At 38.3% G+C, this 19,386-nt stretch overlaps 1 protein-coding gene across 1 annotated transcript in view; it reads left to right on the forward strand.

The window, feature by feature from the left end:
* The window catches only part of LOC107083012 (roundabout homolog 2-like), a 114,528-nt gene that overhangs the window by 9,724 nt on the left and 85,418 nt on the right, over positions 1-19,386 (forward strand). Inside the window, exon 2 of the mRNA XM_015371944.1 lies at positions 12,858-13,184. Within this exon, the coding sequence (XP_015227430.1) occupies positions 12,858-13,184 (327 nt within the window). The remainder of the gene's footprint in view (positions 1-12,857; positions 13,185-19,386) is intronic.

Below are 19,386 nucleotides of genomic sequence, written 5' to 3' on the forward strand. Positions count from 1 at the left end.
CCTGATGTTCACCATGATGACACATGACTGCGCCCCCAGGTTCACCACCAATCTAATTGTGAAGTTTGTAGATAAAATGCCTTTCTATACTTTTTGTAGTTATTGTTATTATTCTATGCACTGATTTTTTTTAGGTTGATAACTCAAATATATATTGTTGACCCTGTGCCTAATGCTATGTTGACATGTATTCTTTTGGATACATATACATAAAGTAGCAAATATGCAGTTATATACTTGTCTTGGATGACAAAGGCTGATGAGTTAAGTGTATATGAAGTGGAGATGCAGCCTTTACTCCAATATATTAGTTTTTCTCTCTGGATGGCCTTCAGAGTGTAGAGATCTCGACACATTCTCATTGATCAAACTCCCTTGGTTTGTTCGGCAGCTCAAGGTTGTCTGCCATTCACTCTTATTGCTCATCATGACTGTTTCGCCCCTGCTTGTTATACGGTTTAAAAGCTCTTCATGGACTTGTCCTCGCTGACGGTACAGCATGGAGTGAAGCGTCTTTTGTCTGCAGGAGTTTAGCAAGGACTTTAAGAGAGTTAAATAGAAGGTTCTGTTTAAATGGATGTCTTAACATTGAAGCCCTTAGTACATTTATTCTTATGCTGAGTTTTTTTTTGTTTTTTTTTTTGTGATGATTTCTTCATAAAGTAGTAGTAAAAACAGACATGGGTATGTGAACAAAAAACAACAATTTAATCAAATAAAATGTGGCCTTCCTTTATCATTATTAACATGTTCTATTAGTTTTGGACAATAACTCTGTATCAATATTTATAGTAGTTTCATTTTGATCCAAAAACGAAGAAAACACATTTGAACATATTTGGGTGCAGCCAATTTGAGCCAAATTGAAAGATCCATAGAACACTGGCTATGTGAGCGATTACATACACCACAGACAGGGGGCATGTGCTTTGCAGGTGTAAGCTGTGCTGCTCGGCTGCTAAGCTGCAACGCATTAAGTTTTAGCTTGAAAATGAGCGCCCTTGATAAAATGACCAAATGTCCCCGTTTTGACTCGTATGCAGCTGGCAGGAGTCGTCCCCACAAATGTCTCTGAGTTTAGCATCAGGGATGTGTGAAATAATGTAAATTATTATTATGGGATATGTGAACTGATTAATTTAGCTTTGAGTGAGCTGATCCTTGCTGAGATAATGGTTTGGCTCAAACAATAATGTTGTTGCCTTTTTGTTTTAACTGAAAATGGGAAGTTCAAAATAAACCAAGCTATCATTTAAATGAAAATCTCAACACCATAAGTCAAAACTAGAGCCTAATCCTAGACTAGGGCACTAAGAGAGAGAAACAGGTTGATTTTTGAGAATTAATTGAGGACCTCTACTCTGTATTTATAGAGCTAGTAATGAGATGTTCTGCTAATTTATTAAAGTGATTACCGTAGTATATTGACGCCTGGAAAAGCCCCTGTAGTGTGACTAACGTGACGGAGGATCACTCTCATCTTTTATTGACGTGTGGGTTGTATGACGGGTTGTGGCTGAAACTTGCTCCAATGTTCTAAGAACTATTAAGAAAAACTAACACTCACCCGTCCCTTACCCTAAACAATACATGTTACCATATACTCCTAAAGCTACCAATAATAAAGAAATTGTTGCAGGTCACGTGGGTTTTCTGTGATACAATGTCCGCAATTGGTTATTTACCCTCAATATATAATGAAATAGGTACCCCCCTTGTGTCAGTATGTTATGTGCAGGGAACTTTCACCGAAAGCATCAATATTTGACAAGCTGGGGGTGAGAATGTATAGACCTGGCATGAAAATGTCTAGAAGTTCGTCAAGGAATTTTGTCATTAGCTTTCTTGTCAGTTTTTCCTGAGGCTTTTATATTGTTTATATAAATATCGGAGTGTATTGTATCGACCAAAATCAGTAAATATATTGTGATATCATTTTTAACCATATCGTCCAGGCCTTTTTTCGGTATAAGATCTCCCAGTTGACAGTACCTTTCAGAGTACAAACCAATCAATGACGTCAAAGCAATTTTTGGGTAAGTTTCAAGACTACATTTTGTAAAGGGACCAATCTAGGAAAGGGTGCAAACATGTCTATCAGCACTGAACAACCCCTAGACCACTGCTGTCTCCATTATTCAGAAATGGAAGAAGTTTGGAATTATAAGGACCCTCTAGGTTTGTTCAGCTGACCTAACTGAGTAATCAGAGATAAAGGTCCTATGTCAGAGAGGTGACCAAGAATTTAAAGTTCTAATGTCTTGCTGTATAGGAGGAAAATCATTTACAAGATCAATCATTGATGACACATTTAACTAATCTGCTTTTTATGGTAGAGTGATAAGACATACACCAATATTCCCTTTGTTGGTGTTGTTTAGGGTGTATTCACACTGGAAAAGATATTTCATCAGGTTTTGTGGTCCAGAAAAAATTAGCCTTTATTTTTTTCTATTGGTTTGGTTTATATTCAAACTGTACTTTCTGCAAGAGGACTATATCTAACATGAAAAGCCAGATGTAGGAAAAGCGTTGCCCCAACCGGTTTGAAATGACAAAAGCAGAACAGACCACCGCACTTAACAAGGAGGAACAATACTATTCTGCATCCGGTGCCTCTGTTTTGGATGTTTGTTTCGAGATCTATTTGTTTAATTTAGTGATTGTGCTGGAGAATATGTCCTTCAAGCTGAGGTAAATCTAATGTTAGGCATATTAAGCAAGAGAGAGCGAAACGCGTATGATTTTGATGCTACCTGCTCTATTATGCTATGTCAGTCTTATTTTGATGCTACGTCTAAAGAGATGTATACTTTAAATATTTGGGTCAGAGACTAGCTCATATCTGAAGTGAACTGTATCAGAGTCCATTTGAAAACAGACCAAGACAGCTCAAAATGCTGGTCTTTGTATATTTGTTTGGTCTGGACCACAGCTCACTGATCTTTAGAGATGACTATAGCCAAAGAAGGTGAGATTCTTCAAGAACCCCTGTACAGGACAAAGTTAAATTCATCTTCTGAAATGATTATTAGAAATGCATATCCAAAAGAGCAAAGAAGAGGCTTTAGGACCAGTGTATAGCCAAGACTTAAATCCAATAAAAAACCCAAAAAATTGCTAAATACCAATGCTTTCCATCAACCATGCTGGGCATGAGATCTACAGAAAGGAACTGGAGAACATATATGAAAACAGGTAGTAGAGACAAGGGAAGGCAAGTTTATTCATATAGCAGATTTCAGTAGCAAAACAGTTTAAAGTGTGGTACATGAGGAAAGCACAATAGGAAAATACACAGAAATTAGTAATATGTCAACAAAAAGTGCAGGCAGTTATCAGCAGCACTCAAATTAATGGAATGATGACATTTACTAAAAATATCACCTGTGCAGGAGCTGCATATTTGCACTTTTTTCATAGAATTCCTGAGTAAAACCTACTGACTACAGTATGTGGAGAGATGTGAGACTTGACCAACCACTGGAAGCACACAGCTGCTTGGAGAAAAGTACTGAAAAGTAGCTCTGCACATCACTAAGAGAATACCGGTCAGAACAATAGGGGAAATTACAGTGATAGAATTCTCTTGTTTCGAGTTTCTTTGCTCACAAGGTCTCTCTTCCATCTTATAAAATTTTTGGCACCAAGCTCACTATGAAGCACTTTGAATTCCCTCTACGGGGTACTGCTTTGTTAGATTTTCCAGCTAAAGCTCTCGGAAAACATTTCTTCTTCCCCCATTCTCTGACTCGATGGATCACCATGACACCACTGATCTCAAAATGAGGCTGAAGTTTTTCTATCATCACGATTGTTTAGGGTGAATGTTTAGCTGTGCATATTAGATTTATTATTTATTTGATTCCTTCAAACTTGTTTTTGGCAACTTGCTGCTCTGCTCTCAACTGCCTCGTGTCCCCCCCCCATACCCCCACCCCCCTACATTTTAACTTATTTCTCAATGTCACTCATGGAAATAAATATGAAAATATAAGGGTAAAAAACCTGTCAAGAATTGAAAGGAAAATGTTGTCAAAATGATATTATATGCTTTTTATAGTGACACTTTTGGCGTCATGGATGTCCTTTGTTGTCTCTTCATCTCTAGTAAATTTAAAAAAATCATTTCACAGCAGAATGCACAGATTAAATTTGTTTGCACAAACAAAGTCAAACTCCAAAATCCCATTTGCCCTCGGATATCTCTGAGGGCCCCGATATGGGCTCTAATGGGCCGTGCTCATGATCCAGCTAAACACACATTCACAGAGATCTCCATCGTTGCCCGTGACATTTATTTTCCCCCGTGACACTTGCAGGGTTGACAGAGTTTCTTTTTTTTTAAATGAAAGGTGCTTTCAAGTGCAGAACCATAATCATCCTGTCATGAACCAAATATTACGGTGAAAATATTCCCTCACACAAAGAAAATATGCTTCTTCTGAGCTCAAAATGGTGTGGATCTCTTACTGATTGCAAAGTTGTCACAGAAGAAGGTTGTTGCTTGTCACTTTTAGTCAGCTGAAGATATTTGTAATTCTACCCTCTGTAGTAATCACAGCTTAATTAATAGTAAATGCTTATTGATTTATTAAAGTTTACACAATGAGAAGAATATTTTTTTTTCTACCAAGTTGACAAGTGTTTAAATCGCCTTTGATAGAGTATGTTAACAAACAGCTTTTGTCTTCTTTAGCTCCTCAAAGATTAAAATTGCATTGTCTGTCTAGTGCAGTATGATGATTTGACATTAGTTATGTCACATGACTATAAAAGAAATCATAAAACAACATACGTTTCAAGAGAAGAATTATTAAAACCAAATATAAAAATTTGATAGAAGGGAGTCTGTCTATTCCAGAATAATTATTTGTCATTCAATCTGTGTTATTGGATTAAAAGACATACATTTTGGTTTATCAGGAGTGTTTGGGTCTGATAGTTTTGACACTACCCATGAGAACCCCTGTATGAGGCATTTAAGGCCCCATCCACACGAAGTCAAAACGAACACGAAACGCTAATATTTTCCAGAACGTTTGTCGTAAAGACGGAGACGTAAAATAAATGTGATCGACCACACGAATGCATGAAAACGCTGCAAAATGTATGCCAGGCCTGTAAGTGGCGCTATGGTGCCAAAGCAAAAATAGGCGAAAACAGGCAACGAAATGTTGGGCATGCGCAGTAATATTTATACAACAACCAAACCGGAAAACCGGAAAATGGCCCTGCGGGTCCATTTTCGTGGTTCAGTCAAATTGAGGTGATGAACTATGTCGTCTATATTGCTCTGTTCTTCCTGGAGATATTACAGAAGAAGAAGATTCTGTTGTAACTCCGACAGCAGGGTGAGTAGCATGAGCAGCAACCATTCAACACTGTACGGCGCCAATGTTGTTGTGATACTGTGTCACGCATGCGTGTTTAGAGGAGACGCTATGACGCATGCGTGTAAGAAAAAAAATGCGGTTAGAGCTTAAAGATGGAAACGCGAAAACGGCGTTTCAAAATCTTCCCACTCTGAAGGCTTGATAAAAAAAACATTGTTTACAGACCCCCGAAACGCCGGCTTCGTATGGATGAGAGGCTGGTTTGGTGAAAAATGTGTGCGTTTAGGCCAGGGTTTGACTTCGTGTGGACGGGGCGTTAGACATACAGAATCTCTGAGACAACGGCTCAAACTGGTACACCTCAGGGCGGCCTGCCCACCCACAGAATCGTCCTCTCTCTACCCCTATTTCCTTTGTCTCTGATAAAAAGATTGAGAGAGATTCGACCACTTTGTCACCCAAAGATCATCAATGGGTGTGCTCTGCTTGCAAGGTTTATGTATTGCTTTGTGCCAGTGTTCAGTTGTAAAATTGTGTTATGTTGAATATTAGCCAAAGTTCCAACTTTATGGATCCTGGGTTTAAGCCTATTTGCTCAGTTTGCAAAATAAACTAGCTGAACATAAAGAAAAAGTTTAGGATTGTCAACATTTGGTTAATTTCTAATATGTAACAAATCCAAGTAAAGTAAATTCTCTGATTTGAACCATGCATTTAGTCAACTATCATGTTAACTGATACATGTTTAGTGTAAATTGCATTTTATGTAATACGCATAGCTTTAAGGTATAGTGGAGGACGTTATTTTTTGTGTTGATCATCAAAATAAGTGGCCCTCCTAATTAGTAATCATTCTGGTGATATGTTTATGTCGTCCTACGTGCTCGTCCCCATTTTTACTTACCTGTAGTGAGTCTGACATAGTAAAAAATGTTAAACTTCTTTTGGAAAGTAAGCTTGTATGAGCGATGCAAACAGCAACTTTTAAACAGAAATTGGCTCTTGCATGCTCTCATACGCGTTTAATAAGGGTTCCCTCTCAGGAACGGGTACAGGGTGCATATGCTTTTTTTTTTTAAGAGGAGAGGATGGGTCTTTTCAAAAATTCACAAAAATCCTGAACTATACCATTGTTCAGTTGTTTCTAAATGTATATTTGAATCCACACATGTACCTACAATCTTAAATAAACTAATGTCCTGTACCTGCTAACTAAGCACTAAGCTCATGTTTGCAAGGCTGCAGTGAAAACTGTGTAGACAACATTTTTAAAAAGTTGTTCGGCTAAACAGTTAATCATAGTCTATTTAATCACCTAATTATAATTATAAGATGTATTTTTGCTTAGCTTTACGAAACACCATGGGATGTATGACCCCAAACCAAAGCAGTTTATATATAATATACTGATAGGGAGCTCTAGTCCTCTCTCATTCACTGTGAAAGCTAAGTTGTAAAAATCCCTTTCAGCTAAATTAGTAAAATAATGTGCACCACCTATGAAAGTCTTTGTAAGCCTTGCATCTGAAAATTTGCCATGATTTTAAACAGTAAACAAATAAAATATTTTTATATTCATGCAGTTTCTTCCTGTTTTACTTCATCTGATGTTTTTTGTTTTTGTTTTATTGCATCAAATACCACTTTTATGTGCAATGACTAAGAAGAGAGCTGAGGCCAAGAAAGTGCTGCATGACTTTGTAGAATGTCTGTGGAAGAAAATGACCTCTCAGACTTGGCATGAAGTTATAAGATTTAAAACTGAGCCTTTGGGAGTGTCCCTGAGCTCCCCTGTCATTGACTTTGACATGGCAGCCAAACTGTGTTCGTCTCATGATTCATAGTGACCTAAAAAACATTTTTTCCCCAAATATGTAGCAAGTACATTTTTCTGAGTGTCACAGTTACTGTGAAACGACTCTTTGTATTAGTCTAATATGACCCATTTGCTCCACTTACATTTAGAAGGTCTAAAAAAGCGACATGAATATTTCATTGCATTGCTCTCCAGTGTGCCCTGTCTGCTGCAGTCTAGCATGCAGTGTTCCATTGGTTAAACATTTTACAAATTGAAGTGGCATGCATATAATACATGAATCATTTTTCTAGTGTTTGCAAACATTGCTATACCTTCCGTTATCACATTGTGTGGTGACACACAGTTCTGTATGTTAGATTAACTGTTCAGTTTTAAATATGTTTAAACTGTAAACTCTTAGCCTCAACTGGGGTAAATCCAGCAGGAAAAAATGGGAATCTCATTTTTCCTATCTAGAATAGTTGTTAATGTCTTTCTTTAACAGCTTGATAGTGTATTTAGGGTGTTTACCATGCTAGTTCTTTGTTACACTGATTTTGTTTTACATATTAAGGGGTTTCTGAAGGTAGCAGCAGATTCACCCCAGTTACACTATGAAGGTCTAGAAAACCAGAATGAATATTTCAGTTTGTCCAATTCATGTATGTTCTGCTGTAACGGCTGAAGTCTGGTTCTTCACACAATCAACATTAGACATTTTAAAGTAATTGTTCATCCTAGCATCCTAGCCTATTAAGCACCAAATGTTTACTTTTGTTATCTATGCAAACGTGCTGCAAGAGTTATGAAAATAGATTTTTTTTTCCATCTGAATTACTATTGCAACTTTGTATGATACTGTGACAGATTTTTTGTTATCAAAAAAAAAAAAAAAAAAAAGTTCTTTGAACCTTAAATAAACAGTGCAAAACACGTTATGATAATTTTGATGTTTCAAATTCTGTGTAACTCGCTCCTGAATATAACTTTGCCATAGCAGACCTAAATTATCGGAAGCACATTTGTTTCACAATATTTTCTAAAAGGTGCTTTCAAAAGCTGCCAAACATGTGCCAAATGTAATTCTTATAACCTGGCAAAAGCCAGATTTATACCGTGTAGAATTCAAATTGAACTATGTGGTATCGTCCTGGGAAGGCTCCTGAGGAAAGTGTTCGCAAAAGGGAGGAGCATTCAGTGCAATCCTTCAAGCTGATTGGGTACCTGCCTCCCATTTCGGGTTTTTAGCCAATCACAGCAGCAGTAGCAGCTTAATTTTTTTTTTTTTTTAAATCCTGTCGGGTTAAAGAGCGACCATCTTCCCATCCACTAAAAAACGTTTTGCTTGTTTTTCAAAAAGAAATTGAGAGTATTCCAGCAGAAACCACTGCAGCCATGTTTGCTTTATTCAGCCTTCCTCCTGTGGTCGAAACGTTATTCCTGCATTTCATTGGTCCAAAACATTTCTGTATTGAGGCAAACGTATCTCCTAGCAACATGTATTTTTGTCTCACCACTCACCAATCTCACCACTACTCATCTTGTTTGGAGTGTAAGTATTTATTAACTCCTAAAAGGGAATCTGATCAATACTGATATCCACTCTAAGTCATGACAGAGCATTTAGTCATGACGTTTACCCTGTGCATCATCAAAACATACTGAGTCATTATTAGTCATTTCTTTACAAAGCTGAATACACTGGAAATTATATGGAGGGGGATCACATGGGAATATAAGACGAATATTGGGAAATTATCCAGCCATGTGTGGTGTGATTAGAGTGATTGAGAAGAGCATCCTGTAGGAAAGTCTATTGTCCTATGAGAGCATGTTTTCTTTAATCAACAGGGCTTATTCTTGATTATTTTACAGTAAACAATCACTCTTTACATAATACTTTAATTAACACTATTCTTCATAGTTAAAAGCTCTCAAACATGGCTTAAACTTTAAAGTGATTTAATATAAGTCTAGCATAGAAATGGCACATGGTTCGCTGCGCTCATTGTCCAGAAGTCCTCACTGACGTCATAAGAATAAAGAATGAGTCATGAATAACATTTCCAGTGGGTTGTATACCTTAGCGATATCACTAAGCTATGTGTCATACCAAGTGGTGTCTCTCAGATAGGGTGTGTCATTATTGGGTGTCCAGTCCCTACGTTGTACGTGTGCTGCTTGCTCTTTCTCTCATGATTATAGACATGTGTTCCACTTTATTAAACCTGGCCTTTGAGATTGGTAACTGTATTTTTATTATCTATACAGGCTATTGTGTCTATATAGACTGCCCTGGAATTTCCTATTCTTTTCTTCTAACCTTGTGACTTACACAATGAAGGTAATTACTGTTATCCTGATAAAATGGATGCCTGCTTCAACTAATTTGACTCCTGAGAGAGATTAAATAAAACCTGAGAATTGATATACTATGGGTAGGGAAAGCTATAATTATTAGAGAAGAATAGATGTTTATTATAATGAACGGTCTAGGCATTTTAAGGATTAAAAGCTAGTTTTTTTTTTTTATGAAGGATAAAGATTAGTCCTAGCAGTTGGGTCCTTTTGCAAATTGGGGGAAATTAAACATGTTGGTGTGCCTTGGCCTGATATCCTACTGTGTGTGGTGTTCATCTGAGGACAACTGAGCAAGAAACATTTTATAACTACATCCTAGACTATTCTCTACATTCAGGGCAGTCAAAGTGAGTGGTCCAGCTCTGTTATGGTCAGTACAAAAGTCCTGTACAGGAACCTGTATCCACCTGCACCCCTAGAGCTCAGAACTGAGATCGGACCTTTTTCTTAAACCCAGCCCAGTAATAGAAAGTTGCTGGACCCACAATCAACACAGCCATTCATTTTCATTAAGTGCTTTTAGTCACAAATTACTTTGTTTTTGAAGCTTTAGTATAATAAAATCTTAACAACAACAACAGAGGCGAAAGCACATTACCTGATCCTCACATGCTAGTATGCACTGCCCTACCAGATGACCGGCAGCAAACAAGCCAAACTCCGGGCTTTTTATTTCCCTCACAAACGCAAATACACACTCACAACAGCATTGATATAATACATCAGACATTACTTTGATGTAATATGATGGAAATGAAAGCATGTAAATAAGCGGCATTGTAATCCAGCACCTTGTTATTGTAGATTAATTGTATATAACTTAATTACTTTCCTGCAGTTTTTCAGTTTTGTGTTAATTTAATTACTAGTGTGAATTTATTATTTTCTGTAATTGGAAGCTTTGTAAACTTGTGTTTACAAACACATTTGTATTTATGTTGACAGGATTAAGTTTCTTGTTTATAACAAAAGACAATAAAGCATATTTATTATATGTTTCAAAGCTCTATATTTTACTCATTGACGAACCTTAACTGGCTAGAAAACAGTTTGACAATGAAATTAAACAAAACTGCAACTCTTCCAGAAAAAAGTGAATAAGACATGCAGTAAAGAGCAACACGTAGGCAACCAGCTGTCAGTCAGTGTTGAGATGATCTGAGGAGCTTCTTTGGATTAGAGATGATTCTAATCACGTATGTAAAGCCATTATTCCTGCACATAATGAAAAATCCCAGAAACATTTAGCTTCTGAGTTTCTAAAGCAACACTCCTATTGGAGGCTCTGCGCCATCATCTCTCCTCTCGGTATGTACTCAAAGCAAGCTACACACCTGTCCACATTGCAGCTCCTCAGCCAATAAGCATCATGTACTGTACGGCTATATCAGCTTCCTGCTGCTCGTTCCTGCAATAAAAATCGCTCCCAGTTATGAAAAGTCACTATGATTGGACAAGTTAAGGTTTTATGTGAAAAGTAATAAGATAACTTTGTCAATGAAAATCCAATACATCGAATCTGTGTTTTACAATTTGAAAAGTGTTTTCAGGGAAATATGGTGTTTCCAGCTCAAACACTTCCAAATGTGACTTCTGAAATGAATTGGCCGCTGTGTATTGTATCCCACTACATTACTCTTCAAAAAAGTGAGTGTGACCCATTTACTCCGGTTACGTTTGGAAGGTCTATAAAAGCTGTATGAATTTTTCATATTTCCTCCCATTCCACCATGCTCTATATGCAGCAGTCTAGCTTGCAGAGCTCCATGGATTCAATCCCATAGAAATTGTAGTGACACGCATGTCCTGCATGGAGAAAATGTGGCTTTTTTGCATGTGTGTGGACAACTTTGATTCTTACCCTTCAAACAACAGTGAGTAATTTAATGGAGGACACATATATATGAATGCCCTTAGAAAATATTCCCTTTATGGCTTAAAGCTTTAGAATTCTTTTCAAATCTGTACAAAAATACAGAAATTGAATAAAATACGCAATGACTAATGGATGGCTACTAAATGATGAGAAACTCTCTTCTAGAGGAATTCAAAATCCTTTGGGTTTTACAACATCACTGAGCTGTAGGGACCTTCTGTTTTGCCGTCAAGCAGTAAATATGATGATATACAATGTACCCAATAAAGCTGCTTTAACTATAAACTATGCAAGAATCACATGAGATCTTAGAGTATAAACTCTCAGTCTCCAGATTTAGACTTGTCTGCTTCTGTTAAACACGGTGTGTTTTTCTACCATAATGCCCTGAAGGTGCTATTGCACATTTTAATGGCTCGATTAGTATTCATCTGCGGCCTGTACTGCTGTTTCAAGCTGTCTTGCTTTGTGACCCAGGAGTGTCAGCTGCGAGCACTTAGATCGCACTTTAGATGTTTACCTCAGGTTTCTGCCTTGGTGGTGTCTGCCGGCCTGCCTGGATCAAATCAGGCCTTTAAAAACGGTTTAAATCTGCTTAAAGCGAAAGTGTGTGTTTATCCCGGTGCCTCCAGTTAAAGTATATTTTAATGGCAGCATGTGTGTCATTAGGTTACTCCCCACTGCTCCTCTGCCAATGATAATGGGGGATTTTCGTGCAGTCTGGATCATGCGCTGACTTTAATGCCACAGACAGAGCAGCTTAATAAATCACTTTTACAGTGACCATTTTTTTCTTAATTTTTCAAAAAGAAAAAGTGAGAGAGTGGGAAAGAGAGAGAGAGAGTGAAAGACCATCTGCTCAGAAGCGACCTAAAAGCAACTGCATTTTGAATTATTCATTTTCTGACTGTAACACAATGTTGGAGACATTTGGTCTTGCTCTAAGAGCTTACCTCAGGTCTTGTAGCACTGTGCCTTTTGCTCAAAGCCAAGCAAAAATAGTAATGGATCTCCAGGGAATCTGATGCAGGACTTATCTATTTTCCTCTGCCTGTTTTACTTATTTTCACTTCCTTCTCCTATTGAATGCTATGAATTCCCAGCTTTACACCAGCTATCATCTCCACACCTGCAGGAATCTAGTCACACAGCTTAGCCAATAACAAATCCCAATAGAATTGGTATGCTTATTCATTATGCAGCCATCACTGTGTTTGATCACACATCAGTGTGTTTAGGACCATGCATAGGTTTGTTTTTTCCTGCTACATATTATGTATTTATCAGTTGACCAGTTTGATGCTATAGATTTTATTTTGGGGTATCAGAGAAAAGGGGACTGAATAAAAGTTCATATGTCTGTTTTCTGATTTTAATAGACAATCTTAAAATCATGCGTTATTTTTCCTTTTACTATTCTGTGAATGGAGAGAAAAGGCATGTTGAACTCTAGACTATTTACATTTATCCTCGCCTCTTCTCCCAGGGTCCCGAACACGATTTGAAGACAGTCCCCCTCGGATTGTGGAGGACCCCTCAGATTTGATTGTCTCTAAGGGGGAGCCTGCCACCCTCAATTGCAAGGCAGAGGGCCGACCCACTCCCACCATAGAGTGGTACAAGGACGGGGAACGCGTGGAGACCGACAGGGATGATCCCCGCTCCCACCGAATGCTCCTGCCCAGCGGCTCCCTCTTCTTCCTGCGAATTGTACACGGACGCAGGAGCAAACCGGATGAGGGCATCTACACCTGTGTAGCCCGGAATCACCTGGGAGAAGCCATCAGTAGGAACGCAACGCTGGAAGTTGCAGGTAAAACTAGAAACTATGTTTCTGAGTTGTATACGGTAAGTCTACTGGTTATAAAATATTTTTAAAAATATGTAGTAAAAATATATAGACAATGGGAGATAATTTTGCTGTATAAGTAACTATATTATATACAGTTTGTAGAGAGTGTGATCTCTTCTGTTGTCATTTATTGGGGTAGCAGCTGTTGAACAACAGTGTCTTCAGACAAAAGCTTCTTTCAATCTGCTGTTGAACAGTCTGATACTGATACTGCCTGCAGCCTTGAGCATCTACATGTACTCTTTGAAGAAATTCCTAAAATATATTACAAAAACATTAAAGTTTTCTTTTTATTTCATCAACATTTTATTAGTTAAATATATATAAACCACTCAGAAATATCATTTTGTGAAATTCGGGCTCATTTTTAATACATAAATGCATTAAGTTTATGGTAATTATAGAATCCATATCAAGATTTTCTGCATTTCCCTGCTTTTCTTAGTTGCCTCCTGTGATTTACTTGCATATGTGTTTATCCAGGTTATTTAACCAATTACATATAACTTAAACAACGTAGATATAACATATAAAGTACTGATACAAAGTTAAGCCGATTTAGAATTCCCCTTAAATACTTAACTGACAGCATTCAGAATATTTTCTCTAATCATAATGCTCTTTGCAATTTTATGTTAGAAGCAGAGACAAAAATCACACCTAGATGGTAGCCCCAAATACTTCTTTACATTTTTTTGAACAAAGAAAATATTTTTTAAGAGTAGCGTTCAAGATGCTTTTAGAATGTTATATTAGCAATAAGTATGGTTAACATGGCTACCTGGTTTTCTGTTTAGCATATAGATGTTTGCTCAAAGCTACGCTGCAAGAATTCTGAACCAAATATTAGCTGAATTTGAGACATTTTTGGGGTCAAAATACAGAGTTTGGCACATATGGATGCTCTGTGCCAGTGTTGTTTTTGAAAGGCATCTTAGATTTAGGCTGATTTTGAATTCAGGGGCTGCGTTCTCCGAAGGCCAGATTCGAACACCGATTACATCTTAGCGGGGCGCCGAGGTCTGTTCAGATTCCAAGACTCCTTGTTATGCAGCCGACAAATCTATCCTTCTCTTTGCCCGATTTGAAGGACGGGCCCGGTGTATCCTACGTAGCCTTGGATATCCCGTGATTCATTGTGAGACTAAGTAAGCTGGCTGCTTAGTGATCAGAGGAAAAAGGTACTTGGCTCCAAACAGTGGTTTGGAAGTGCAGTTTAATATAATGCAAGTATGTGAAAAGTTCTGTCTGAAAGTAATGAAAATTGTTTTTTAAATGGTTGTTGAGTCAGTTATGTATCTGTAATGTTTAATTTATCTAAAGATTTTCATCTGTTACTGTGTAAATGGGTTTGGCTGTAATTCTAATATATCTAAAGTGTGGGGACTATAAATCTGAGAGGATATTTATTTTTTTTATTGCTATTTTGCACAATTTGCTTTACTAAGTATTTTTTGTTGTTGAATATAAGTGATTTTGCAGATATATATATATATTTTTTATTTATTTTTTAATGAATGAATGCCCTACTTTATAAAAAAAATGTCTCACAAAAGTTGTGAAAATTCACATCTAGTTGGACACATCATATTGGTTAAAATAGCAGACAGACAAACTGACTAAAGTTTCAAGGAAAGATTTTAGACACATAAGGTTTCCATCCAAAAGCAAACATTTCCTGACCTACTATGAATTATGTATAACAAACAGATCAATAAAATCTTCATTACTGCAAAAAAGCAAAGAACAAAAACATTTTTCTTTCTACTTTGGCAATTTTTGCTTTATTTCTTCAATTTGCCAGTTTTTTTTACCACTGCTCAGGGGTCAAACTAGATATAAATTCATAGGTGTCAGATATAAAAAATTACACAGAAAACCTACATAATGGGCTTATAATGCCATGGCAAGCCGGACCTAAATTTCAAGAATATGTTAACTAAAATGTTGAAATATTTAAATAGATAGAAACAAGAACTAGCCCTGCGATGGACTGGCGCCCTGTCCAGGGTGTACCCCGCCTCTCGCCCATTGACAGCTGGAGATAGGCACCATCACCCCTCGCAACCCCAATTGGGATAAGCATGTAAGATAATGGATGGATGGATGGAGGAAACAAGAACTATGAGGGAGAAATATACAAAGATCTATGAACCTTTTCATCTGAGTCCTAATCTAAAAATAAACGGTCAGCAATTACGTAAATATTTGCTTTGCATATAATTTAGAGATTCTTTGTGGTGGAAATTAAAGAAGGTTTAGCATCACCTCTTATTAGCTGGAAAAAATAAAATCTTAATAGTAAGAAAAAAATATTTTTTACACTTGGCAGAGGATGATCAGCGACATATAGTTTATTACTGTAGGTAGGGGCGGCAGGAAGAGCCCTGCTGCTGAGAGCAAACCATCAGTGTGGAGCACGCGGACTCGGAGCTATACATGCGCAAAGACGCACAAACACAGCTGGAAGAGCAGAGTTTGTCAAAGTTGAGCCCGCAGTACTGGACCATTCTTGATTTCTTTCACCCCTACTGCTGCTGCCATGGTCCTGCTGTGGTCATGCAGAATGTGCACCACTACACTCTAGGTGGTGGGCGTGACCAGGGCGTTTACCATTAGGCAATATTAGGCAGTTTCCTCGGGCCCCAAGTTCCTGGGGGCCCCATAAAACTCTGTTTACATGTATGGTTAATACAACTATTCCTTATTTGTGCACATTAAATATGCTTTGATAGAAATCCTTTCGCTAAAATGCCGTCAGAATATCTTATAGTATTAAGTTTGTCTCAGATCCTTCACTGAATGAGTCATGTCAGCCAGACTGCGGCAAAAACAGATACAATTATACTTGGTCAGACATATTGGTTTCCTGATTTTGTATTTAATTTGGAGTGATGAATGTGGCATTGTCTTCATAAGGTACTTCCTAACTTCTTAAAGGAATAGTACACCCAAAACATGATTAGCCGGCAGACCAAACCAGCGCATTCAGCTCGACAAAGAACTCATGCTCTTCCTCAACACTGAAGTCCTCAGACATTTTTCTTTCGTTGTTTCTTTCTTTGCACAGGTAAACAGCACATTTCTTCTTCTACGCTTGCATTATTGGCAGAGCAGACGCTGAATGCGCACTTTCATCTGGCTTGGTCTGCCGGCTTCCGTAGCGTTGTGAGCGCGCATGTGCGCGCTTTCAGGAAATCCTATACACTACTGTTTATGCTCTAAAAACATTCTAAATGACTTCGTTTCGAGTAAATTCTGGATGCTACCCACTCAGGACACTTGGAATACATTGGACGAGCAGTATGGAGGAATATTGACATGTTTTTTGTGGACTTTTATGGACCTTTCTGCCTCGGGCACCATAGACCTCCATTATTTGAATGTCAGCAGACAGCAAGAAGCCTCCCAGATCTCCAGATGCATTTGAGATATCAAAAAAGTACTCCAGAGTGTTGTTCAGCATGGGGGTGAGTAGAAAATGAAGGCTAATCATGTTTTGGCTGTACTATTCCTTTAAGGCTGATTTATACTCAGAAACCAGGTCATCTGCGTGTGTGTTGCAGTGAGCGCAAATGTTCCTCCGCCCCTGCATCAGACACTCTGCTGCACCTCTCCAAAATTGTATGTGACTGCAAATCTACATCCACTCTACACTATGCGTATTTCCTGTATGGTAACTTATGTATGACCGTCATTGTGGAAAACGACTTGTGAAGATGAACCAGCTAGAATAGCTAGGTGTGCTGGGACCCTTTTTCCTCCTGGATCCCCTCTCTAATTCACCCGCATGTCCCTCCATTGTCGCACAAACTTGCCCCCACTTCCTCACCGTCTCGGCCATATCTAGACCCACAGCTAGCTCATGATTGTCCCTCTTGGGTTGTGGCATGGATAAACATTTCGCAGACCACGCTTCAATATTGGACATAAATCAAAAATATCTGCGACAAGCTCACTGCGACACACTGCTGCGGGAGGGTAACCGGCCCTTTAGTCTGCTGGTCCAAAGTTCTCTGCTTTCAGATTCTAAAAACACGGCACTGATTTTGCAGAAGTGCAGCCATGCCAGTAGCTTTCAGGCGCTAAACACTAGAAAATAAAGGTCTAGAAGTTACAGAGTTTTGCTTCATCGCTGATATATTTTTGAAATTTCAGATCCAGCACGTTCCATTATAAGATTTTAAGGCTCAAAAAGGGGTCTGCATTGCATCTCTGCTGTGATTTGTTCAGGAGAAAAAGAAGGCTTTATGGTACTCTAAACAAGATGACTATCTGTGCTGAACAAGCAGGTTTCAACACTTGGTCTAACTTAAATTGGAAAGTGCAGTGATTTTTATAATTAAAGCCTTACTAAGCCTTAACCAATCAATTATATTGGGTAATTTGGCCTAAATATTGACAAATATGTGATAAGTTGGAGAGGAGCACATCTCCAGTGTCTCAAATTATGATAAAGCACATGTATCTTAGCCTCTGTTGTTGAATTTATGTCTGCTGCTGAGCAGTGTGAGCCTTCTCATATCTTGGAGAAAGAGCTGGGGCACGTGCCATTGTCTTTCCTTCCTGCTAATTGTGCCAGTGTGGCTCGTCCTCGGGCTGAACTGCAGCCCTTCTTGGCATGAGGGAATGGATTAGTCAGTGAGTTGATTAGGCGACGGAGCAAAACAGATTAGCAAGGTCGAATTGTCCACGTTAAAAACACAAAACACCAATTTGAGCCTGTTCTTATCTCCCACCATGCTGAGGTTTTACTTACCAAATAGTGAATGTGTCTCTGTGTGTGTTTGTGTGTAGTCTAATGGCTGACTGACCCCATCAGCAGCTGTGTCCTAAAATAAAGCCACGCTCTGCAGATATAATATATATCCGGAGCCACAAGCCTGTGCAGCTCTGGAAGCAGATATAATATGGATCCTGTCATATTGCCTCGTTTGAATTGTTGATGATTAAATTTAGCTTTTTTTCTTGCTGCATATTATAGCACACTGATATGGAAATGGGGATGATTCACCTGCAGGCACGCAGTGACCGACGACATTAATAAGTGCCTGTTTTGTTCTAATCTCTGTGCCTGCAGCCATCCAGGACATATGTTAAGACAGAACAGTGGTGGTCCCACTGTCCTCTTCTACTCGGTGTGAGGTTGTGCTGACTGTGGGGTAGATAGTGACCCAATTAGACAAGGGAGCTTGATTGGGGGAAGGGGGGTATGGAGTGTTAATGACAGGCCGGTTAAAGCTGGTGGTCTTGCAAAAATGTGTGAGGCGAGGGTCTGAGAAACAACAGGTGGGAGGAGGAAGAGCTCTAAACACCCAATGAGCAGTAATTAATACCGATGCATCTGTTCAGCTGTTCGGCTCAGATCAGGGATCAGGAGATGCTAACCTGCTTTTAACAACATGAGTAATTCATTCTTGCTGGTGAATGGTGCATAATGTATGAGGAAGCGTGACTAAGACTTTTACACTGCCTCACACTTGCAGCTTTGTGATTCTTTTCTTATAATTACTGCAGAAACGAGACTTATTTTGCCGAACTGCAGGGTGTTGTTTGTAATTGCAGATTGCAGAGACTTCATGTTGAGAAAATGTCTCAATGTTTTCCTTTAAGTTTCTGAGCATACTTTTCTAATGCCAGGGCAGACAGAAATGATATTTCAGCACACCACAGGGTAACAAAAACATTTTTGTTTATCTTGTCTTTGCCTCTTCTGTTCAGGATAATAAATTGGAGGTCTTTCACAGTTGGATAACAGACAATGAGAAATGTTTAGCCTTACAAGAATTAAAGAAATGTTAGTTTTCTACATATGCAAAATAAACATATGAATATCGGAGCATTTTATTGTTATCTTTTGTTGTAGAAAAACACAAAGCAACCCACTTAGAGCAGTAATTATAACAATATTGTAAAAAATAAATATAAGTTTTGCAAGATTTTCGCCTGGCAATGTACTCTATCCAGAACTCCTCAAGTGGAAAAGTTTAGTTTCACCTGGTTTAATTTTTTCTCAAACCAGGAACATTCTTCTCTGCGACCAAGTACAGGGAGAGACTCCACAATAATGGGTAGTGAAAATATGATAACTATAATAGGCAATAGGGGTAGGCAATATTTGATTTCAATATATTGAATTCAACAACAGCCATTTGACTTTTAA

This window comes from Cyprinodon variegatus, unplaced genomic scaffold (assembly GCF_000732505.1).
Source record: "Cyprinodon variegatus isolate N-32 unplaced genomic scaffold, C_variegatus-1.0 Scaffold4, whole genome shotgun sequence".
In the NCBI taxonomy this organism is placed as follows: domain Eukaryota; kingdom Metazoa; phylum Chordata; class Actinopteri; order Cyprinodontiformes; family Cyprinodontidae; genus Cyprinodon; species Cyprinodon variegatus.